Source organism: Chaetodon auriga, chromosome 4 (assembly GCF_051107435.1).
Source record: "Chaetodon auriga isolate fChaAug3 chromosome 4, fChaAug3.hap1, whole genome shotgun sequence".
NCBI lineage: Eukaryota > Metazoa > Chordata > Actinopteri > Chaetodontiformes > Chaetodontidae > Chaetodon > Chaetodon auriga.
The window spans coordinates 17967731-17993157 of record NC_135077.1 but is presented as its reverse complement, the minus strand read 5'-3'; the positions used below and the strand labels follow the sequence as shown (position 1 = coordinate 17993157).

The following is a 25427-nucleotide window of genomic DNA, read 5'->3' as shown; positions in this document are numbered from 1 at the left end:
TTTAGTTTCTTTCCACCGCTGTAGGGTTTTGGTTTGGTTTACCTTCAGCAACAGACACGTAAACAGCCTTTTTGGAAGTGACACTGGTGTCTGTCCGCGCGGCGCGGTGCGGTTCAGGGGGCGGGGATGGACTGAGGGAGGGAGCCGCTGCCGCTGCTGCCGCTGCCGCTCGCCGAGAGAAAGAGAGAGCAACGCAGCGAAACACAAGGCAGGCTGCTAGCTGAGAGGGCAGCATGGCGGGGCTACAGGACTTCCAACAAGGCAGCCACTGTCACAGGAAAACGTGGATCAATATACTACTAGGAATACTACAATTACTTTTACCCTGCGTACAGCACGGAGGGGCACAGCTGCAAGGTTTGTACTCACCTTTTAATTTCCGCTTCGGAGGTGTAAACGACCGTTGCAAAAATGTGAAGTTAGCTGGACAGGACTTGACAGCAGACGTTATACTGGGAAATGGTTGCGAAGCTAAATTGCCCAAACAATTTAAAATCAAATTGGGCAAAATTAAAAAAAAAATAAGTCAAGCAGCGACTTAGATATATTTTGTTTTTTTACTAACAGGGTTGTAGCTAATGATTTGTCACCCTGCTAGTTCATGCTAGCTGCCAGTTCCCTGTGCTGTTAGGTTAACTTGTGCAGGCAGGGAAGTAACGTTAGCCTATTATCGGGACGTAAAACGGGCATTTAATCGTCACTGTTGCCCCTGTAATAACCCTGTAAAATGTGGAAAATTAATTCAATACAGCTAAACAGTCGTGTGTGCGTTACTGCAGCGGCAGGAGAGATGTTTTCCAAGTTGGTTAGCCACCGAGCTAACCTTTGTGCTAATCAAGCAGCTAGCAAACAGCCTTTGTCAGCCTGTCGAAGCCAAGTCATTTCCTCACTTGTCTATATGATTATCAGCCACGCCGTTTCAGTTGATTCATTTGTTATTACCGATTATAATAACAGGGGTTGGTAGCTTGTAGTTTAATTATATTGACTGTTTCTATCTGGCATATTTCCAATCGCCTGTCTTTCCGTGTTGCCCATTTTCCGACCTAACATCTCACTGTTATTTTTATTTCTCGCTCCCACAAAGCTCTGAGTCAGATGTCCACCAGCGTGGTCGAAGTCTGGCAACCAGAGGACGCAGACCCATTAGTCCCACTTCAGGTAATCATAAGTTCTTCCTTGGTTGTGTTTGTATGAAGGAGGAATTGAGAGTATCTATATGCAAAACACATAATCACCCAGCAACCTCTTGCAAATGCAGCCAGATGGATGAGCACGTGTGTGGTTTGGTGCATTTCTATTGTGTTCCACTACGCAACAAGTCGAGCTGTGCATTTTCGTTTGCTCATGCGAGGAAATATCAAGGACCATATACGACCTTGTGGCCATACTGCTGTGTAAATGTTGTAGTTTTGCACAAAGTTCCAATACTGAAATGAAACCAGAGCGGGAGGCCACCTGCCATGTGGCTCCTCCTTATTTTCTTTTGTACATAGTGTCCATTGTGGAGTTCAGTCAGTAGTACACACTGGAAAGCATGTTAGGAACGAGGCAGTGTGAATGATACTGTGCTGTGCAGCCCCTTCCTGCACAAGGCTCTGCAATTATTTCCTGCTTATGTAGATTAAACGTTTTTCTTTCAGGATCTCAGTTACAGATTTCCTAAACATTGTCAAGTAGGCCTGTGTGATGATTATGTAATGATGGGGCAAAAACAGCACATGCAGCAGCAGGAGTGAAGTGTTTACTGATAACCTCTCAGGAGGTCACCAGCTGACTGTCATGTTACCTGAGGGGGGTGTGGCATTTTCCACAGGTCTCTGTTAACAGATGTGAATAGCATAGATAATTTGGTTCAGGTAAGTGACATGATAGCGCATGTTACACCAAAGCAGTTTTGAAATGTTCATCAAAGCCTGTGTTCGTTTTTCAAGGATGAATGGTTGGCTTTTTTTTTTTTTTTTTTTTTTTTTATTTCATGCGTATAGTAGCAGTGTTGCCACCCACAAAAATACTCATTTGATTTGCAGCTATGTTGCGCAAAGTTTTTAAAATACTTCTTGGAGGTGATTTCAACACTGAAGAAAACTCTTAGAGAAAAAAAAAAAAAGAGGGTTTAGAGAAAGGGGGTGTGTGTCATTGTTTGGATGTTTTTTTGCCACTCATCCCTACCTTGCAGACCAGTTGGCAGATGGCAGAATTGTTGACATTGTTAGGTGTCATGTTTAGATAGGCGGCAGTGAATGGAGTGGCTGTCTCAGTTACATGGGCTGTGTGAAACAGAGTATGACATGGGTGTCTTTCTGCTATATTCCACTGCTGCTGGTGGTCAGCTGGTTAGGTAGCACGCTGTATGTTGCTTTGGGCATGTTGAAGTGGTGATGCAGGAGATTCGGTGTCGTTTGTCTTTGATGCGGTGTGCAAACCGAATCAGGTTTTGTGCAGCAGAGATCATAACTGAGCACGTATTGTGTGCATAACTAGAGCTTGTAATTGCTGACGTCTTCATCCCATGCCTCTCACTTGGTTATTTTGGAAACACTGACTTGTGTTTTGGATTTGACAAAGGATTGTGTGGTTGGATTGGCTGCAAGCTGAATATAGGTAGCTTCCAGTCTCCTAGTGATTTTTAGATTAGTTCAGGTTTCCATCTCTTTCATCTGCCTATTTGAGAGTTGTGTTGTGTAAACAGACTCTTGTCATAAATGTTTTAAATCCCTACATTCATCTTAAAATCCCTTCAGCTAGAATCCAGCTCATTTACAAATGAATATTCCTCATGCTTTAATGGCTCACCTGCTGCAACAAGCAGAGGCAGAATATGTCATTGTTGTGCTTAATCAGCTGGAAAATCTGTTTTTCCTTCACTTAAGCCATTAACTTGCCAAAATGTGCTGGGGGCATTGTAGGACATAAAACAGAAAAAAACAAATTAACCTTTCAAGCTGCACCCAGAATTAGTGTATTAGATTTTATATCACAGTATATGTGTGTATATGTAGTCAAAAAACCATTAAAAGATCGCAAATATAGATAGAAATGTTTTTTGCATATCCAGCTAATTAAATGATAAATTGTCTGATAAATTGATACCGTCCGCAATAAAGAAAAAAATCCAATTAAAAATCTCCTGTACTGCCATAAACCAGTCCTCCTCTTTGATTTGCTGTGTTGCTAGCAAAGACATTTAAAGGATATATTTCTACATTTGTACAAACAATATGGCATAATCTTTACTGGCTGACAAGTCTTTGTCATCTCACATTGTGTCATGCATCCCAACCTTTGCTCAGACTACAGTACAGACAATATAGCATTGGATGTCGTGCTTTTAAAGATGACATTGTAGCTCTATCTTATGTTTGTGTGATTGTCCTTAGTTAAGCTACCTTGCAGTAGAGGGCAGGTGGAGAGATGGGAGAGGAGATAATATGTCTGACAGATCAGGATTCAGTGTTTCAGACGGTCCCTGTGTTATGTCCTCCATTGGTGTCATTTTATGGCGTGATCATGAAGCCATCATGTCACCCTCAGGCCCCAGATTATTTCTATGGAAACTGTATGTTCTACGTTTGAAGACACCAAAGCTTATCTCTGGAGACCACGCACCATGCACGTAACCTACTACAGTGAAGTTAACTCTGTTGGTACTGCTACGTTGTCATTTTCAGTCACTTATATGGAAAGCCACATTCAGTAAAATACACACACCCCGTGTACGTTCATTGTTTCTGGTTTTCATGTGGTGCTGCTGGCGTGTGAGCCCTGAAATGTTCTGCCGTGTTTAAAAGGATTTCCTCAGGTCATTGTCAAACTGAGCCTCATTTTGCGAACTTAATGAAAATGCAGGGAAAATTACGCGCCATTGTCACGCAAATGGGGGTTTGATCCAAGCCACGTTGCTGTGACACTGATCAGTCAGTTGTCAATGACCTACCAAGTGAACTCCTGGTGGGCTTTCCCCTCAAGTAATTATCTAATGAATAAGAAGGACTTAAGTATGTACAAGATACTGTGAACAGTGTCAAAATCTCTAAGACCAGGAAAAACCCAATTTCAACAGTGATGTCAACATTATCTGGCGCTGCATCAAACTGTCGCCTGATCACCAATAGCACCATTTTTTTTTGTTTGGTCTCCAATATTCAGAAATGCTGTATTCATTCAGTAATCCAAACGCACAGTGTGAGAACATGCAGATAACAACAAACTGGACGGTCATTGTTTCATTCTGAGAAGTGCATTATGCTCTGCCAACGCTGGCAGAAACTGCTGCCTGCTGCCTAACCCTCGGAGTCGGGGTGGAAAAGATGTAATGCCAGTTTTAGTTTCCCAAAGCTGTTCCAGTTTTCTGCTTGGATTTCCTGGTTTATTTACAGTGAAATCATATTTCATGCAAAGTAAAACCTTTGACATTTCAAGAAATAGAATACAGATGCATAGTGAAACGCGTCAGGGCAGTCGGTGGCATATCCGCGTGCTTCAAACTGCTGTTTATGAAAATCATCGTGGTAGCCAGAAGGCTGTTTGGCGTGCCAGTAGATTTACATCCCACTGAGCCTCCTGATGTGGTTATTTCCAGGCCACAGTGTGAATGTAGAATTAATGGGATGGAGTTAAGTGTTTTCGCCACGTTGACTGAAATGTGTTTTTCTTTCACTTTCAGGTGGAGAAGGAACGACGAAAAGATGGTCTTCCATTGGAGGACAGGTGAGCTTTTTTTGTTTACCTTCTGAAATGAAAGTCTTCCATGGGTTTTCTCAAACACCTGCTGAGAAGGTGTAAAACATCAGGGGAAGTCAAACATACTTTCAGCAAATTTAGAAGATTATCCCAGCTGTATGGAGTTGTTAAAGGTTTCCACCTGTTAATGAGTGCCACTTGGGAATATGTGGAGACTTTCCACCAAGCCACATAATTACCAACAAACCCCAGACCAGCATACAGATTGCATCATACTGAAGTGTTTTCTCCTGTACAGAGCAGACTAGAATTATACTGTAAGACACAGGATGAAAGCAGGGCTGTGGCGTGGGTTTGGTTTGTGAAGAGCCCAATGGAAAAACAGCGTGTTTTATAAAAGGAAATTCTCCAAGTTAATGTGAACATATTCAGCAAACTCTAGCTGAGAGCAGAGCGGTGTTAAATGGTTTATTTAATATGCCGAATTTGACTGCAGCTGTAGGGTGACATGTTTTTGTATTCACACGGACAAATGATGTCTTGTGGTTTCGGTGTTATGGGACTGAGAGTTTCTAAAGCTTTTAAATGTCCAGTCCCTCACGCAGGCTATGTTGTTTATGTTGGTGAGTGAGGGGGTGTGTGACGGAGAGGTTTGGGGGCGTGTGTTAGGCAGGCGCAGAACCAAATTCCTGACTAATTTTAGAACTCCTTGAAAGAAAAAGGAGGGGAGGCCCGTCTTTCCCAGCTGTTTTTGTTCCTGCAGAAAATTGTTTGGAAAATACGAATTAGCAGCAAAATATCAACTAGTCATGGTTTTATTCAGTAATAGCTTGCTCCGAAACAACAGTTTTTAGTCTTCCCTCGATCTGATGTTGAGTATATAGATTTCTCAGTCTCTCTAGTGCTTGTGCTTGTTTCAGCTCCTTGTTTATCTTTCCACAGAAGCAATGCCAGTAATGTAAAGAGCCCAACCCTTCATATACCTAAACTGGCTGAGCATGTTCCACACACTCATGTCTTCCTTGCTCAGAAGTTTGTTCTTTGAGCGAATTACATACAGTCTGACTGACTTGTTTCTGCAAGATTTTTGTAATTCTCTGCATACTTTTAATGGTACTGTACCTCTGAGTTATTGCAATGCCATAATATTACTGTATATAACCCAACATGACAGTGCTACACAGTTCTGTCAACAATATGAAATTAGTTGGAGGTGCACATTCAGTCGAGTTTGGCTAATGCAGCCTAGCAAAAATGTATTTCTTTCATCTGAATATCTGACTCCACACATACAGCCACAAACAAACTTCAACAAACTTGCATCCGATGTGTTTCACCTCTGAGAGTGATGAGCTCCCTGTCTATCACAAGCTGACCTCAGTCAATCAGAACAACAAACAGTGTGATGTATCAGGACTCTAGCTGAAGCCAATCGGGAGAAAAGCGATGCCGTTTTTGCTCCTCTTTCGATGCAGAAATACTTTCCAGTTCTGATATAAATGGTGCTGTCGCAGCATCTACGCTAACCTCTTTGGGAGCTATCATGTTGTTTAGCTTCCTTTGCTGTCGTCACACCTACACCGTGCCTGTAGCTCCCAGGAGTTCAGTTGTTAACAGGAAGCTCAGCAAGATGGATTCTCAGCTCCATCCAGCTGTCTGACAAGGTAAACTGTGTGTGAGAGCTGCCCGCAACAGTAAATAATAAAAGAATAACAATAACAATACAGGACTAAATGGCTGGAGTTCTGCTTTAAAGAGGCGTGCTTTCAGTCTTCATATAAAGTTAATCTAATTCCTGAACAGTGTGGGAATATGGCTGTTTTTAAGTCCATGGAGGTGACAGGCAAATGACCCTGAGGACCTGCAGAGCTGTGGGCTGCGAGGCCTCTCGTGCCTGGGTTATCAGGCACTTAGCAGGCCTGCCATCACTCTCCCCCAGCCTGAAGAGCAAAGCAGGCTGCAGATACAGAGGTTAATGATATCTCTCTGTGAGTCCAGTCTTGTGCCAAAATGCTCTTCCCTTGTCTTTTCAGATCTTTTTACTTCCACCGCAGCCTTAGTCAGCTATCACTGTGCCATGTGGTTTTAATTTCACTGTTATGCTCATTGTTTCCCCTTCTTCTGCAAACACCTGTGATCTAGCTCTCTGCTGGTCCTAACCTCTCCCCTGGAGCATGGCTGAAGTCACTGCTAACGCTGACTTTATTTGAGTTAGATCCAGGGGATCAAATAGCGCCAAACATAACTTGTTATTTTTGTACTGTGGCAGTGGACAGAACCCATGGACTACAGCTCAGTGGTACGCTTGTTGAGTTTTTCTTTAAGAGCAGCAGCTGTTGAATTCAGAGTGAATACTAAGTTACTAATACATGTGATAAAGTAAATGCCCTCATCTGCCTTTAAAGAAGTTCATAGTAATCTGACACTACATGAGAACAAAGAGCGCAGCGCGTTTACCACTTCTCATTTTAACACTGAAGCTTTTCAAGTTGAAACAAATTAGTTTTGCACCTGCTTTAATCAGCATTATCTACATTTTAATTAGGGAATGCTTTCCTAAACGTCGTCTTTAACAGCTGTAGTGTGCTTTTAATTCAATAGAAAAATCTCTGTTGAAACTGCTGACCTTAGATTCCAGACACCAGTGCTAGATCTGTATCAGCTGTCTGCCATCACACAAGACTTCTGTGAAGATGTCCTCATTTCACCTTCACAATCGATCCCTCATGCTCACACACACACACTAGGCTTGTTTGGTATACCGGTACTAAATTGGTACCGGGGTACTGAGGCATTTAAAACGGTACTATACTGCGCTTGGATGGGACCGGTACCTTTTTTTTTTTTTTTTACGTCGCCGCGTGACGTCACCGCATTGTAATTTCAGCTGAGGCTAGCGATCCGGCGAGTGAGCGAGCGACCGAGTGAGCAGCGTGAAGCTGCAAACGGAGCAGGAGTCTGAAGACAGAGAGAGATTGAGACCCCGTTTATACGAAGACCATTGCGAATGAAAACGACAAAATATTTTATCGGAAGTGCCTTTCGTTTACACGGCGACGGCGCCGTCGAGGTCTGAAACCGCAAAAATTTGAAGACGCCTTCCAGAGTGCAGAGTTTTGAAGACGACTCGGGTTGCGTCTCCGTCTAAACGGCAAGAAGCGCAAACCACGTCGCGTCACGTCACGTCGCATAGCAACTACACCTTACGTCACACTCAACGCGCCAAGCCGGTAAAACAACAACAAACAATATGTTTGACTACGTGGATCCCACCGATGTTCAAGCTGTGCTAGCAGCTGTAGTCAACATACAAGAGTCATTTCAACAATTGTATAGAATGTATACGGATACTATAGGCGAACAGAGATGTGTATACAATTTCATGTGTCAAATTTTGGATTCCCCAACACGTCGTAGGCGCTCTATCACAGTACCACCTAGCGGCCTGGCATGCATATCCAATCGAATTCGCCCACTTTTGCGTCTTCGTATAAACAAACAATTCCTGCTGAGAACGCTCGTCTAAACGCGGATAAAAAATTGTATTGCATTAGAAAAGCATGTCTTTGTGGTATTTTATTTTATTTACTGATGCATAGTTAGATTTTCCAATAAAATAAAGTCAATAATGACGTTTATTGTGTTTTCAAAAGTATCGAAAAGTATCGAAATACATTTTGGTACCGGTATCGATACCAAAATGTTGGTATCGTGACAACACTAACACACACACACACACACACACACACACACACACACACACTGTACTTCCACTCTGACTAACACTGTTTGAAGTTATACTGTTTGACAAGTTATGAATTAACCAACAATTAAAACCACACGAGGGGGAGAAGAAGCACTTGTTATGTAACAGAGGAGACAGCGTCCCTCTCATCAAGTCAATCTCTCGTCCAGCTTATTTGTTGTTCTTTGTGCTGAAGTTGTGCTTTTGTTGTCATGGTTGGAATATACATCAGGGAGAAAGGAAGTGAAATACCGTAATTTCACAGGTGGTTAAGCTTGAAGCAGTATGACAGTTCAGTCCTTCAGAGCAGGTGGATGAAGAGCTGGTTGAAAGAAGAGGTATGTGTGAATAGTGAAAGGCGGAATTTAACTGTTTGACAGCCGTGTGGGTTTAAGCAAATAGGAAGTTCCTGAATGAAGAGGGCTAATGTGACATCAAGAGTCCATCATGCCATGCTTCACGTTAGCATGCTCACGCGCAAACCACAGTGGTTCAGATCAGTCATTGTTGTGTGAGGACCTGCTGGCAGCTGCAGGTGGGGTTTAGGTGCGATGCCAGTGAAAGAGCTAACTGTGGAAAGAAGAGCTTCCCTCTCAGCGAGGCAAATAAAAGCACGTTTGCTGCTACAGCACACGTGCTTTTGTGATCTAGCTGTGTTAATTAGGTTATGCTTACTCTGAAATTAGGTTTCTTTTGGAGCTGGGGGTGCATATTTTCACACTTCCTTCCATTTCTATTCTTCCGTGTTGCATCTGAGTTTTTCCATTACCTATTTCATTGCCCATTTCACTCATGTCACCATCATATCAGTATCTGCAAATGGCACTTGCAGTGCAGTGGATATCTTTATGTGTGCATTGTTGTCTGTTAACCATTGTGGATGGTTATTCCAATTCAGTTTAGCCTGAAGTAAAACGTTTTATTTGATGACTGAGCAGGTCTTCCCTTTTTTCCATTCCTATCTTGATGCTTGTTGGGGCACAGAGGCAAGTTTGATTGGCCACAGCGGAAGGAAGATAAAGTGTTGCGTGGGGGTTGCCAGTCTGTCGGTGCTCTTTTTGTTTCTGTTGTCTCAGCATTGACCCCTTTTCTTTGTTGCTTCCTTTACATCTAACTTCATAGACTAAGCTGCTGCACAGGCAGTGATCTAGTTCAGCAGAGCTGTGGCACAGGTGACGAGTTAACTATGGAAACTGAAGGTAAAATAAAATACCACCAGCCAACTTCCCATTTTTAGCTTTCCTCTGCAGAAATGAGTCTTCTCTGAAATCTACATCACCAGAAGTTAATATGTTCTCTTAACTCACAGTGTTCGCCAGATGTAGTACAATGCTGCACTACTCTTTGAACAGGACAGCCTCCACATGCAGCTCAAGAACTTTGTGCTCTAGCAAACAATTTCGTAGTTAAACAATTCAATCATACAAATGCTGGTTGCATAGATACAAAATGGTGAGGGTGTGGCAAAAAAGTCACACCCAAAAAGCACAGTAAAAGAGCTGGAGGCTAACACAGTAACACACTCAGTACAAAAATCAATTAGATCATACATTTGAGTCATCACAGAAATGAAGAGAAATGTTGAACTGTATATACTGGATGAGGATGGCACATTATCATTTCCCTGTTCAGCTATATGACAGAAGAATTTAAGCCTTTAGCCAAAAATAGACCTTTTTTGACCAAAAGCATCACCTATCATAGCTGCTGTTGAATTAATGTTAACTATAAATGATAACTGTTTGCTGTTGTTCATTGGTAACAGGCCACAGTCCAGGTAATTCATGGGAAATACATGACAAGTTGGTAATTTTGTGTCCCGGCAGTAGACTGAAACATGGCCCTGTAACTTCACACTGTGCTGGCCTCAAATCGCTCTTGACTTTAGAGTATTTTTTGTCAAGTTATAACCACGTTTAAAGCTACATTTGTGTTGACTGTTATCAAGCTATAGTCCATAATGGAGTTTAGACATACAGGTTATTATATGTATGTTTGTTATAGGCAAAAGGGTGGAGTGCCATAACAGATATTTAAAACGAGATGGGAAATAAGATTGCTGCCTTAACAGGAAACAATCCACTCAGAACATTTCCTTACATTTGAGTTCATTATATAACGTTGTGTGTGTACTTTTCCATGTTGTACATGTGTGTTCATCATGGGAGTTTATACAGCGCTGCCATGTAAAATAGTGTGACTGTTTTGGACATGAAGCTCAGTTTACGAATCCCTGCAGAGAGCAGGCTGCTTTGGCGTTGATGTTATTCGACATTTCCTTCCAAAGAGTATTTCAGCAGTGGTAAACAACCATAAATTACCATCTTTGTTGGAAAACACGCTTCTAGTCCTCGTACCTTTTTTAGAATGAGATGTTGAAGCTGAAAGGCAGTGGAGTTGTTTTTTTGTTTTTTTGCCTGGTTCAGTAACAGATAAGTTGTTTCACGTTTAGAGTCATGGAAATCCCTCTGCTGCTGCCTTCCAGTTTTTAGGAGCTGCTTTGAGACACGTCCCAGCAGTGGCAGAATGTATTAGCAATCATTTGTAGTGACAGTATCTCACTACTGTCCCACAATAATAATAACAACATTTAGTTTTTCATGAGACGCATTAGTTTTCAACTTCAAATCATCATTAAGTTTTATTGTCACATGTACAACACAGTGAAGTTCTTAGGTGCTTAGCTCCAGACGTGTATGTCAGGACAGGGTTAATATCAGGAAGAATGAAGACTTAATGAAGGTGGTTGTGTAGAAACATGAAGTCTTCATTACTGATGTTTAGATGTTTAGAAATTCTATGCAAACTTGCAAGACTAAGCCTGCACATTGTGTATTTCTGTCGCCAAATGCACATGTTTTATGTTGTATTTAAACACAATATTCAGAAAGTCAGAAGAAAGAAACATTTTGCACTTCACGTATAATTTGTTACTGAGTCTGTGTTTTAGTTAGTGCAGATAAACTGAGCCTGATTACGAAATACTGCTTAGAAGTAATATAGTACTGTAATTAAATCCAGCCCTTGAATTGAATGCCGACTGGAGCCCTGATCACTTTAAAGTCTGGATGTGACACTGATGTGTTGACTGTGACTAAGCCGAGTCCCTGCCCTCAAAGTCGTAGAGTTTAATAGTTCACAAAAGACTCTTGAATCTCTTACAGCATGAAGACATTAGAAAAGTGACTTCCTTTAAGATGGGGGCTTGAACTGTAGTCCTTCCACTTGCTTGTTCAAGTTGTTAAACATCTGTCTTCTGTCAGCTGGGTTCAGTCCTGTTTTCATACTTGCAAAATCCCAAATTAGCCGCTCTTTCCCCGCTTCATGACACCGCTGTTGACACCGATATCAACCTGTTGAGGGAGAAGCACATTAAAGCAATGACGATAACTCAAAAGAGATTAAAAGGAGGCCATTTTTTTCAAGCTGCATGGCTTTCTGTAGAGTGGTCACAGTGCTGTCATACAGTGCTTGAAGTGGGCAAATCATTGATGAAGCAATACTGATTTTCCTCTGAGTCACTGTAGGAGAGTCACCAGTACAAGTACTGCACTCGTACAATACTGGACTTGTGAGAATAAACGTATCCTGTCTTTACGTGCGTATGTTTTAACTCTGGAGATGTTTTTTGGGAGATGTTTTGGGCCATAATGATTAAAGCCTTTTTTAACTTAATTGATGGCAACTGTGCAGTTTGGTGCTGAGGATATTTTTAGTTGTGTCCAGGAAGTTTAGGAATTTCATGAAATTACAGATTATTGATGTAGTTGTTGGAAGTCTTGAATGGTTGTTCAGGAAGTGCACAGCTTTTTCCAAAATACCCAAATTACATGGAGTGCTGTGTAATGTTGTTGTATCATATTTTTGTGATGTTTGGCTCAGTATAAGTCAATGTGTGAAATGAAGCGTGATCTAACACAATTAAGCCATGTGTTTTCAAGTTTCAGTCATCAGCGTACTGTGAAATTATTTTCATATGCAAAAAGCTTCAGTTAAAATGTGATCCATGGCATCCATTGCTCCCCCACCTCTCTTTGTGCAAGGTTATCTAACTTCTGTGCGCAATCAGAGTCCCCTTCCTTGGCAGGGAAATATGTGGTTTGTGAAGCGGCCGGGGGGCAGTAATATTTTTGACTATAAGTTAATCTCTGTGAACTCTGTTTGAACAGAATGTTCTTGTCTTCACGTGTTTGTAAAATATAGAAGTTTTTCTTCTTGTTTTGTAAGTCCTCAATGAAACTGATGAAATTCAAGTACTGCACTTTGGTCTGATGTTTTTTCCTCTGTGATTTTCTTCCCAACAGCTCCTCTCCATATACACGGGAGAATGGGAGGCCTTTGCATTTTCAGCCCCCAGTGTTGGAGTTCGGGACGCAGTAAGTACTGCTCTCACATCCTGCTTTCGTTTGACGTGCCTTAACAAGCATCGGCGTCATTCAAATGATGAAACTCTTTAATACACACCCAGCTACAGAGTGTACTTCATTTGGTCATATCTTAATCTGGAGCGATGTGGAAAACTTCACTGAATTAATGCCGTCACAAAAGCTACTGAAAGGGAAGATTTCATAAAGCAGGGGCCCCTTCAGCCCAAACGAACAGACAGGATATCCAAGTATGGCAGTAAGCTCCTTTTCCCAGCATCCAGACGCACACTGGAGAGGGTTGACCCCAGTTAAAAGGTTAAGAACTTCACTGTTTGCCTCCATCGTCCCAAAACGGCCAGAATATCAGATGTAATGCTGTGCTTGGACCGCAGTCAGCATTGCTCCTGCTCAACGCAAACACTCACAAACAACATGTATTTTGCAGTATTTTATATCACGTCAGGAATCTGGATAGCAGGCAAATGACCAAAATCCTCTAATAGTATTGGGTAAATGTTTGGACACTGAAATACCACTTCAGGAAATTTATAGTTGAGATCAAAACAGGAATTTGAGCCCACAGTCCCACACATGAGCCAGTGTTTTCCTTTTTCTCCTGTGAGAACTGTGGGGACAGTCATAATTAAACTGAATGGATGTTAAAAGATGTACAATGATTTAGCTGAAGCATGTAACCAAAGAAGACAGAAATAAACCTGCGCTGAACTGCAAGTGACCAGACACAGCAGTTTATCTGTGTTACAGTGTGACACTTGACCAGGTGGACAGCTGGAAAGGAAAAGCAGACGCTCTCTAATGAGACCCCCGTGCCTCCTGATTTAAACTTTGCTGAACGTGCATGACATTTGCGTAAAGTGAAAGTAAAGTCAAACTCTCACAAGGAAACAGGAAGTGAAAGTTGCTTCAGTTGAGGCTTGACTGAACATCTCAGATGTCGAGAATGTAGTGCTGACATGTTGTAGACTGACATGTACAGTGCAGGGAGAAGTTTTTTGTTTTGAAATTGGCCTCTTAAATCACATTTGTGCTCAATTATTTTGTACTCAAAACTAAAGTAATCAAACTAAAACTGAAATTAGCACTTAGTCTGAATATTCATTTTTGAACTCAAGATGCATACATTTTAGATATTTCTGTACCTTCATGTCATATGATCCTACTCCACCGTGCCCTTAATCATGGATAATTCGATATGGAATGGAACCAACTCACAGCCTACAAATGCTGAACAAACTGCTGCTGTTTTGCATTCAGTCTGCAGAGTAATGAGATTCTTTTCAGAAACTTTAAAAAAAAAATCAAGTTAAACTGTAAAAAATATTGATTTATAGTACACTACTGCATTCCCCAGATGAAGTGCAGCAGTGAAAATGCTGCCCTTGTGTTCTGGGCTTTGCGGAGAGAAGCATTCATACACATGCAGACCAGCATTGACTTGACTCACTCTGTCCACATCTGTTTAAGCACAACAGATCTCATCTTGCTCATGCATAGCTTCTCTGCATTGGTCCAATAGAGAAGGGGAGACTCTGTTATGCACAGAGGTTGTAATATCTGCAACAGAGAGTCAGGGTCAGAACTGTCCAGTGATAGCTTAGCATTTGATGCATGAGTCTCACAAGAGGAGATACGTTGCACTAACATGTCAAAAAGCTATTATTTTTCTTAAATATCTGAAGGTTTTCAGATCAGATGCTACTATATGCTAACCAAACATTTGCTGTCACATTAGGATAACCAACAACCAACCAAGTGTTAACCAAACCTAGCACACTCCTATATGCAAGTGATTGGTCAATATTTACCTGCCAGACCTGTCGTAGACTACAAGGGCAGATTACACCGATGGCTGATGGATGAGTAACTCTGTCTGCAGTGTGAAGTTTCTGTGTTGTCATCATTTGTTCAATGACAAGACATTAAAGCATGATAATGTCAAATAATTTGTTTCCTCATATACAATAAACAATGTGTGTACATTCCACTTTTAAAGGTTATGAACTGAGTGTGAACACAAACAGAACCAGTAACAACTACAGTACAATGTAATGCAATGCATCAACATAAACTGGCATCAACACATGTAAAGATGACCCAGAACCTCTGGCACACACTCAACCAACACTGAAAAATAGAAAGCTCACAGTGGTAGTATTTGTTGCAGGGCTGCAGGATTGGATTGCAGTATTTCTTACAGAGGTAACCTCTTAAATGTTAATGTTGCTGCCTGCAGTGAAAGTACAATCATATTAACCCGTATGTACACTTTGAATTATGCAAGATTATCTCTAAGGCCCAGTCAGCTGTTGATTTAGCCCACATGGAAGCCCGCTGAATCCCACCTCAGTCAGCCACACGCTTAATGAAACACCCTTTCTAAGTACTGGCACACGTTTAAATGGCTTTGTTATTATCCTCCCCTTGTTAGGTAGTTAGACTGTTCAGTCCTAAACAGAGCTTTGTATTTGAATTGAATTGGAAATCTAATTAATTTGTGAATTAAATTAACTTGAGGTGCTTTTGGAGTGGGACAGGGAAGCAGTGTTGATTTGATTGACCTAGTTTGGGTGTAAGCACTGAATGTTGAGTGTCACTCTCATAGATTATAGCAGAAATGGCCAAACCCAGAGAGCTAATCTTTATGCTGATGTAACCCAAAGGCTCTTTATAGCCTTCCTCATCTCCTTATTTGTATATGTGGTTTGTCGTCTGACACTGGGGCCTTTCTGGAGATGAAACATGACGAGCTCATACTTGTTGACTGAGAGGCAAATGGATGATTTTCATTTTAAAGCTGCTCTATGTTGACAGAATGCAAAACACTGGTTATTCGATGAGTCATTGCACTGACTGAATGACCAGGCTAATCTCTGACCTGTAAACACTGACACATGGTGGATTAAAGTTTCATCTAACCTTTTATACAAAGAAAAATGTGTGAATTTAACCACCATAACCGCTGCGATCCAAATGGGTTAAGTGAGCAGCAGAAGGATCTAATTTAATAAAAGGCTCCTTTGAGGCCTCATGAATAAACTCACTTATGGACGACTGTGTCCACAGTTTGGTGCTTGTAAAATTTGGGCATGAAGTTTCTCAGCTGGCAGCGGTGCTGCCCGGGTGAAGGTTTAGTGCAGAGCTTCGTATTTATGATGCTGTTGTGTCTTGTCTTTACAGGCCGCTGGGGCTGGCAAGAGCTGAAACCATATATATACACAACCCCAGCCAGGAAGTTCCTGTGACACTGCTGTCAATGTTTACATCCAGCAGGCATTTTTACATACCTTTCTTTCACAGAAGAGTAAGTGTCAACGTGTTAACGCCGTCAGCTGCACAATATATTCACAAGTCATGGTGTTAAGTGTTGGTTCTGTCCTCCTTTGTGTGTCGTTCTTTGCAGAATTGTCTGAAATAACTTCTCATGTGTCCTCTGTGTCCTAGGTGATCCCACCCAGAGGGAAGGCATCTTTTAAACTAGTTTTCCTCCCGTCCGAGGAGGGCAATGTAGAAAACACATTATTTATAAACACATCGGCCCATGGGCTGCTGTCATACCAGGTCAGTTCCATTAATACACCTCCTGATGTGTAGCCTCAGACCACGACCTGTTGGGCTCGTGGGGAAACGCTGCATCGTGATGCATGTGGCCTTTCCTCTCCGTCAGCATTAACCTGCAGATTGGTTTTGTTGTCACAAATCAAACTGGAGTCATATCAGTCAAAAACTTGTCATCCCAAACAGCATCAGACCAAACTACTGCTCAGCTGTAGCTGGCATCCATGTTTGTTTTCACGTTTAATCTGGCATGCACATGCTCATAAACAAAGGAAGTGGAATAACTCATTGTTAATGCTCATAGGAAATCATGTTGGACTCTTGTTTCAGGTGAACTTTTTAAAACCTTTGACCTCAAAATCCAGGATTAGGACTTGAAAGGTGACAATAGTAGGTCGCTGTTGAAATAAAGCGGTGGTGTTGTTTCCAGTGAAAGTAAACGTATTCAGTGCTTCAGTAAAAACACTCCAACCAGTCCAGCTTTTATCATGACATCTTAAACGTTTATGCTTTCACTTCACCTCAGCAGACTCGTGAACTCAATGTTCTAGTTGTCGTTACATTAATAGGAATACAGTCTGGAAACGTGCATTCACATGCTTCAAACTGCTGTATCCTCTGGGCTTATTTGCACTCCGGTCCCTCAGTCTGTCTTGTTATTCCATCCCAACGTGATATATTACCACTTTAGGGTTTGTCTTACCTCAGTTTTCTTAAATTTAGCAGGCTTTGGTAACTGTAACTTTTAAATTTCACCTCGTCACATGTTTTATTGCACGTTCACAAGGAGCAGTTAAAATGTTTGGTCTTGGAAAACTGGAATTACCTGAAGAGATTAACTCCAAATGCATTAGAAATGTGTATTATGTTGTCGTGGTACACTTCGCCTCCCTCACATTAATCCTGCACCGCAGTGTTTCTCCCATGCCGCTTATTAATGGAAAACAAACACACCCAAACACGCAGACACTTGGACTGAGCGGTGCCACTCCCTTCATGAGCTTCAGACAAATTGAAATGTTTCAGTCGCTCGCTTTTTATGTTTCCAATGAGCCGAACTCCAATCTTTGATGTACAGTTTTCTCAAACTTTTCACGTGTTGACTCTTTGTACAGTCTCCGTCATTGCAGTAATGGTGCCTTAAACCTGTGCTGTTAAAGCTAAAATGATGTGTTGTGCCACGTTGGCACAGGTGTGACTGACTGTGTTAAGGTGAACCACCATGAAGTGAATCACACGCATTAATCTTCAGGGCTTAATGTGTGACCTGCACGCTGCAGTATGTTCAGCTTAAATACAGGGCCACTTAATATCTTGATTACGCTTGATTTGTTCTTCGTCACCGTGCTGTTACAGGCTAGTATTTGTTGGGCAAAGCTCAGTTTGACTCAATATTTAAGCTTCTTGGTGGTGTTATGTTTGCGCCTTGTCCATCCGTCCGTGTGGTGGTACGTCCCATTCTCGTGAACTCGATATATCAGGAATGCCTTGAAGGAATTTGAAACACTCACTTGGACTCAAGGATGAACTGAGTAGAGTTTGATGGTCAAAGGTCAAAGGTTACCACACACAAAACATGTTTTCAGTCATAACTCAAGAATTCATACTCTAATTCTGACAAACTTTCACACAAATGTTGAAGTGATGACATTGCATAACCAAAAGGTCAAAGGTCAACGTCACTGTGACATCATAATGTTCTGCAGAAACTCTTTTCTGGCCGTTATTCAACACCATAACTGAGGAACAGAAGGGCAGATTGTGACCATATTTCACATTTGGTCGGATACTGATTTGGTGACATTAATCTTTGGTGTCCACCTTGAAGCTGTGCTGATTGTATAGATTGTTTATATCTGCTGAGCTGCCACATTGAAGATTTTATAGCATCTTTGCAGCAACATCCATATTTGAAGCATTGTAGTCCAACCACAAGCTGATTGGTTCTGCTGATATTGAGCTTCAGGTGATTGTTGTTGTGCCATGTGATAAAGCTCTCTATCAGTCCTCTGGAAACATAGTCTCTAAGTGAAGACAGCAGACAGTGCAGTAAAAAAGACACTTAATATCTTTTTATTAAACTCTGCCAAAGTCGCTACTACATACAGTATCTTGTGTGAGTCTGGACACACATGGATGTAAACTGCAGCTTGACTGGTTGGTGGAAGTTTACAACCACGAGGTGGTAATAATAGTTTTTTTCTAATATTTCCCATGTATGGATCCCACACCTTCACTGGCTTTGTTTAGTCAGTAGTTTGTTTTCAGTCTCAAGCTGTTATTCCCTCCAGGTCCATGTAGCATGCACTGTTACAAACTGCTGCAGAGGTTTAGTTCAGGTCCACTAAATGACACGACTCCTTTGTTTGCTTGTTCACTGCCTGGCCTTAATATAATGCATGTGGTGTATTGAGAAACCCTTTTCTAATTGTTAACTGTTCCTTTTCCAGGTATTTGGTGTGGGAGTTCACCAGGGTTCATTAAAGTCTGTCCAGAGAAAGGATAGTCTGCTAATATTCCCTCACATCCAGAGCATTAAGCTGACCCAAACTCAGGTATGTATTTAAATGTCTGTGTGTTGGTTTGTGCAGGCCATGCATAGTAGTGAGTAAGAGCTCATCATTGAAAACAGCTGATTTCCCCTTTCCTGCCAGCCCTGATAAACAGACGGCTGCATACGTACACACAGAGGCTTTGTAAGGCAGACAGGCTCTTGCTGCCATAAAGTTACTGAACGTGTGTCCAGTCAGCATGAAGGATATCATAAAACAATCACTTTTCTTTCTTGCATAAAAGTGTAAATGTTTGCTTGCGGACTATAACCGAAAACACTCCTTTTAAAGTGATACAAGCTTTGTGCAATCATTCATTTGTACACACATTTCAAAGCCATGCGAAACAACCAAAAACCAATGACAAATTAGTGTTCGGTTTTAGAAGCAAGCCAAAGCATTGAAAGTATGCGAGAAGCTATTTGAAAGGGGTTCTCGCCTCCACAACAGGAAGTGGAGTAGCAGTTGCAAAATGTCAGCTTGGCCAAGTGCACAGAGACTTGAGCTCTCATAATCACTCAGACTGCCGCTTGTGCTGAATGCAGCCTTTTCTCTCTCAGCAAGCTGCTGTGTTTCAACAGATGGTTAACAGAAAACATCCTCCACACACACAGTATACTCTCTCATGACGTTTCATCATCCAGTTACAGCCAAATTTTCGTTGTGTTTCTTTTTTTTCTGTCTTCTCTGCATGTCTGCTTCATATTGCACAAACTGCCATTTTGTGCCACAAGGCTTTGGCTGTTAGGAGATTCGATCGATGGATGTGCATGAACGTGTCCTGAGATAGTAGTGGTGGTGGGGCAAAGACGTGCATGTTTACAGACGGGCTGTCTGTCAGGCTGATTTCACTTTGTGGTGTGTGGAAACTTAAAGAGCGACTTCACACCTCGGTTGTGCTGTAACACATCCCTTTGCAAATTAAAAAAGCATTCTGAACTCTGACACACAGTTTCGTGACAGGAAATATACATTTTTCAGGTTCAAGTGGACACAATTACTGGATTTTCTGTGCAAAGAGGAAAACAACCTCTGTTGCAGTAAACACTTTAAGATGGGGCCAGGATCAATAGATGGTGTCATAAAGTGTAGAGTTTCGTGTTTTAACTGACAGCCTGTCACATGCAGGTTTAGATGCAGGTGCATTATGTTGGTTCAATAAACTCTCCTTTGCAAGGTCCATCATAATCAACATGAGAGCTACTGATTACCTGAACAACATGTAAACCACGTTTAAAGATTGCAGGAGTTTACAGCCATCGTGTTCAGTGGTCTGTGTTTGCAGATCTGTGAGTGGAGTCATTGTACTGCTCCTTTTAATTGGCTCAATAAGAGAGCAGAATTGCTCTGTTTCTATCATGTGCAGTGCATGGCTAGCACCACTAGAGCTCAGTCAAGTGTGGCGTTGCAGTAGCCACTGATCAGTGAGACATAAATAAAAGAAAACTGCTGAGCATGCGACTCCTTGCTGATGTTTCTGTATTTTGCATATATAATGCTGACATGATGTTTTTAAACCCTCTGCTTTTCATGCTGTTTCTCCTGCAGGAAGATGCCTCCAACATCACAATACTGGGTCTACTCCTGGAGTGCAGCTTACCGAAGAGTTTGTTCAACAATCCCCAGGTACTAATTTATCTTCCATTTACATAAAGATCCCCTCCACACACGTTCTAAGACACATCAAAACTGTGCTGTGCTTGAGCCAGTAATTTGTGTCTGACATATAAAAGTTCAATGATCCAACTGAAAGTTCTTAAAAATACCATCTACTCCATCTCCCTCAAGAATAAATCCACAGTGTAGGAAAAAGCAAATATTTTTCTTTCATAAGTTGAACTGCTTCACCCAAGATGTCTCCTACTTTAATGTAAGTCAGTTCTCAGTGTTTATGCAATGGAGGTTTCCAGTTTCCGCATCACACTTGTGCAAGCTGCATATTGGACCACGACTGACTTACAGACTAGTCGAGATTTCATAAAGTCATCCCTGTTGGTAAATTGCTTGAACTTGCACACAGAGAAACTTTCCTCCTCCAGCTGATGAAAGTGAAAACAGGCTTCAAGCGTCAAACTTTGCAAAGGCATCTCTCTGCACAGTGAAGCTCAAACATCCGAGACACAGAGTGAGTGGAGGGGAATGGAACTGATATAATTGCATATAAGTTCATCAGCCCTTGCTGTCAGTTCTGACCCGTCATGTCTTCACACCACAAAGGATGAATGACATCAGAACTGAGAACTCAAATGCAGTTGTTTTACAGAGGAGACTCTGAACCTGCTTTAACCAGACACTCGGCCCTCTTGTAACAACACAAATTGTGACATTACACTGAGTTGCACTTGCTAATTAAAACATTCCTGAATTTGCAAGCAGTCCGAGCATGACAAGGGAGGGCAGAGGGCAGACTTTGAGGAAAAACACACCATTTTTAGTTTGTTCATAGTTTGCAGTGTTTTCACCCGTCTTGTCGCTGAGTTTTAGAGTGGCTGCCCTCTGCTCAGACAGACAGCCGGGCTTGTCATCTGAGCGCCTTCTGTTTTCTCCAGAACCCCTGAGGAGGGTGAGATCTCTTGCCAGACTTTTAATTGCTTTCTCAAGAGACTCTATAATTGAAGCGTGGCTCCCAGCGCTCGTGTGGAGCAACACACATGATGCAAGAGGTGTCTGTAGACAACCTGACTGTGTCGTCATAATTATGCAGACTGAAATCATCCTGACGTTCTGTTGCACGAGTGTTCCAGCTGCGACCTTTGGCTCGCACCCAAGATCGACACCTGCTCTTCAGCTCTTTTTCAAGTGTCGCTAACAAAATGGAGAAGTGGCCTTTGGTGAGCGTCTGCGCTGCTCGCAGATTAATTGAGCCTTACAGGAAGTTAGCAGTAGCCTGGGTCTCAAGGGATTAAGTCTGCTATTGCATCCTTGAGCCCCAGTGGCACCAAGCCAGGGCATCTGTCTGCAGGTCGTCAAGCGCTGATTCACCCTGAGATGAGCCCCAGTCTGCAGTGAGATTTGCACTCTTCCAGTACTGATGTGTCAGCTCCAGTGGGGTGTTAGTCACAGGGTGGGGTGGGAGGTTACCGCCTGCTTGTGTCTGTCTGTCAAAGTACAGCATGCATCTGTCTGTCATGGCAAAGAAAATAAGTCACACTTCCATCCCCATTTGCTTTCCCTGTTCACATTTTTTTGCCTTAAAGATCCAAATTGAACTTCTTTTTTGTTGCTTTATTTTAGTTTCCATTTTAATGTCCTAAATTCCTTAATTCTCGAATTACTCCTCATTGTTCACATGCTTCTCCTTCTGCTTGGTGCGTGACTGGTATGCCTTTCCTGTCCCATCCCAGGGGTCCTGCCTCCAGAGTGAGGAGCGCCTCAGTCTGCAGATTAATCTGTCTGCGCGTGGTGACCGGCCCGCTGACCTGGACAAGCTCAAGCCTTACGTCATTGAGCACATTTTGGTGCTGCTGGTGGCCCCTGCTGCTGGACAGGCTGCAGTAGGTGGGTTTGTTTGACCAATGTGACCCACTGTCTGGATGCAAATCGGCATGTGACTGCACAGCGTCATTAAAGGACTGATTTGTCCTCATAAATGATACTTCAGTGTGGAAAGAGAAACGTAAGATAACACATAACTTTATTAATCCCTGCATTACAGACAACAAGCAATAGCAGCAGGAATAAAAAGGAGATGGAGAATGAAAATACAGATACAAGAAAGCAACTGTATATATGTATATTGTACACAAAAGGAGTGAGAAAAAAATATTGAAAATGGAAAATTTGTGAAATTGCACAGATATGGATAATTAAGTACAGTGGAGAAAAATATGTAACACAGACGGCCCATTAAGGGAAAAAAAAAGTACTATTGGACAAGATATTGCATGGATGTAATAACAGGATGTTAAACATGAGTAACGCAGTAAAACAGTGAAAGATCTAGTTTCACATGAGTGTTTTGCTGTTTCTTCAGCCTCTGCTCAAATAACCACAAAACATATTTTATCTTCTTGAGCTGTTTCTGTGGTTGACCACTATCAGTGCAAAAGTCCAAAAGGGTAAAATAGTGTTTAGATTTTGAGACAAGAGGTAGACTTAATGAAGGTCTCCTGAATCTACATCTAAAACTTCCTGACAGGAGGGCAGAAGAGAGCGTTAATATTTTACTACTGTTTTGAGAGAAATATAAGAAGACACTACTTCTGCTCTGCTGGGTGTCAGGAAGGATGGACAGTCATGAATATCAGGATAAGCCAATCAGAGGCAGAGTAGGGTGGGTTGTGCCTTCCCCATCCTGTGAAAACAAATCCTGACAGAGTAACACAGAGCCTGGAGATCAAAAGAAATCAGCTGCAGTGTTTGCATTGGTGTACAGTCACTGCAGACACTTTGGTTATGACTGCTCACGATCTTTGCTGTTGACCACATCAGCACACCAAACATGTCACAGTTTTTACATAAAGACGATTTCTGCCGGCAGCAGGTCGTGACTTGGCTCACAGTCTTGTTCTAACTTGTTTGTGAACATGGTGGTCATTTTTCATTTTCACTTTTTATCATTTCTATCAAAGCTTTGTTCAAGAAATCTGTCTTTGCCTCAGCAAGCAGGTTTCAGCATGTTGTCTAAAGAACGCAAGTGGGACCTCTCCACAGCTGAAAATGTAGATTTGTACATACACGAGGATCACATAGAACTGTGTACAGATATCAATCATTTTAGTATGTTATACTGTACATGTATGTGCACTGGTGTTACTTGTCTGATATATATATCTATGTGTTTTGGTTTTTTTTTTTACAGGCGAGCCAAAAATAGGAGTTTATATGTTAAATTCTGGAAGCAAGAAGCTTGATGTAAAGGTGAGGTCTTTGTTTTGCTATATGATGGATATTATAGGAAGCAATTTATAGACTCTGACAAGATGATTCATATCCCCAGGACATGCAGGTCCTATCAAAAGTGGAGGCCAGCCTGGAATTTAATCAGGTTCTGCTGACACCAGAAGCAAAAAACTTCACTGAAGTGGCTGCACTTGCCTGCAGAGGTGAAAACTCATTTCACTTCATATCATTTCTTCGAAGTGCAATTGCATTCAACCCCAGTGTCTTGGAATATTTTACCAGCGACAATTTTGCTTCTTGTATCAGGTTCATTGCCAGGTCACAGAAGGAAATGCACAAGTCATATCAGTTTAACGATTCTGGGAAACCGGACGACCCACAGCTTCCCTGGACTACATATCACACACAGGTGATGTTGAGACCTTTTGCCATTTCACGCTCGTGTTGTCCTCACAAACCATTAGAAATAAAGCTTAAGTGACACACAAGATGAAAACACTGGTTGTAGCTCGTGGCGAGCACCTGGAAGTACACATATTTACTGTCCTTAGTGCTTAGAAAGTGTCATTAACATGCAGTAATCCTTTTGTCATTGCTGCCTGCAGACGGACCGAGGGGGATTTGTTCAGCCTGTTCCAGGTGAAGCAAAGAGATGCAGACAAAGTGGATCTGTGGCTGACACATTCTCTCCTGCTGCCCCTCACTGTGATGAACGCCAGTCTCTCACAGAAGCTGCAGGGAGTAATGAAGGTATTCACCACCGCCTGATGAAATGACAGGAAGCAGATCTGAGTACAACAAACACTTTCTTAGTTTATGTCAAATGAATTCTGACATGAGCAAAGGACACCCTGTTCTCATATGATCAGGATTTGACAGTAACGCCTCTGCTGCCCCCTGTCTGTCAGGTGATGAACTTCAGCGGCCCACTCACAGTTCCTCAGGGCTGCTGGCGTATCCTGTCCCTCCAGCTGCTCAGCAGGGCCCTGCCTGTCAACCAGCTGTCCACTCTGAGTCTGGACACCAGCCTGGGCACAGCCCTGCATATCCCCCTTTACTTTCACTCAACTCCTTTCAAGGTAACATGGCAGCTGTAGTGGCCACTTAGTGTGTTGGGTTGGGCATCAGTGCATGGGATCGGGTGTGGTAACAGATGATGTGTCTGCCAGCAGGGGGAAGCAATGTTTGAGGCAGAGCGAGAGTGTGGACGACCTTGCCCACTCAGACTGTCTGAAACAGGTGAGGCATCGCACCAAAGGTTGTGATAAAAGAGAGTTTTTTATTGTTCGTGTATTAATGTTCTCTCTGGTCTCCCATCAGGTCGTTCAGAGTGGCAGCGTTCCCTCCTCCCAGACTTTTCCTCGTCGTCTTGGGCTGTGGACAGCAAACTGGCTGCTGAGCTCTGCTCTCGATGGCAGAGCCACAAAGACAAGCTGCCCTGCAGGTCAGCCTTCAAAGCAGCACACAGCTGTCTCTTTCATACCTTTGTTCTTCTTGTAATGCACCACTACAGTAATGTCATTAACCATGTAAATCCTTTGGTCTTCTCAGGTGGCCCAGACTCCCCGTAGAGACGTCCTTTCCTCTGGACTTTGGTGCTACTCCCGTCAACGAGAGCAAGGTGGGCAGAACTTAATGATTTTCCACTAAAAATGATGCATA

At 42.2% G+C, this 25427-nt stretch overlaps 1 protein-coding gene across 3 annotated transcripts in view; it reads left to right on the top strand.

Moving 5' to 3' along the window:
* The first annotated feature begins 140 nt into the window (after positions 1-140).
* Positions 141-25427, top strand: part of tmem131l (transmembrane 131 like) — a 32635-nt gene continuing 7348 nt past the window's right edge. Inside the window, exons 1-17 of one of the 3 annotated variants that reach the window (XM_076728926.1) lie at positions 141-357; positions 1088-1161; positions 4667-4710; positions 12733-12804; positions 15994-16117; positions 16258-16374; positions 18822-18926; positions 20472-20549; positions 22268-22421; positions 23725-23783; positions 23863-23968; positions 24072-24174; positions 24371-24515; positions 24674-24844; positions 24935-25004; positions 25086-25209; positions 25317-25386. In XM_076728926.1, the coding sequence (XP_076585041.1) occupies positions 234-357; positions 1088-1161; positions 4667-4710; positions 12733-12804; positions 15994-16117; positions 16258-16374; positions 18822-18926; positions 20472-20549; positions 22268-22421; positions 23725-23783; positions 23863-23968; positions 24072-24174; positions 24371-24515; positions 24674-24844; positions 24935-25004; positions 25086-25209; positions 25317-25386 (1740 nt within the window). In that variant the 5' untranslated portion in view covers positions 141-233. The remainder of the gene's footprint in view (positions 358-1087; positions 1162-4666; positions 4711-12732; positions 12805-15993; positions 16118-16257; positions 16375-18821; positions 18927-20471; positions 20550-22267; positions 22422-23724; positions 23784-23862; positions 23969-24071; positions 24175-24370; positions 24516-24673; positions 24845-24934; positions 25005-25085; positions 25210-25316; positions 25387-25427) is intronic. The other 2 variants (XM_076728927.1, XM_076728925.1) reach the window with 2 other exon arrangements.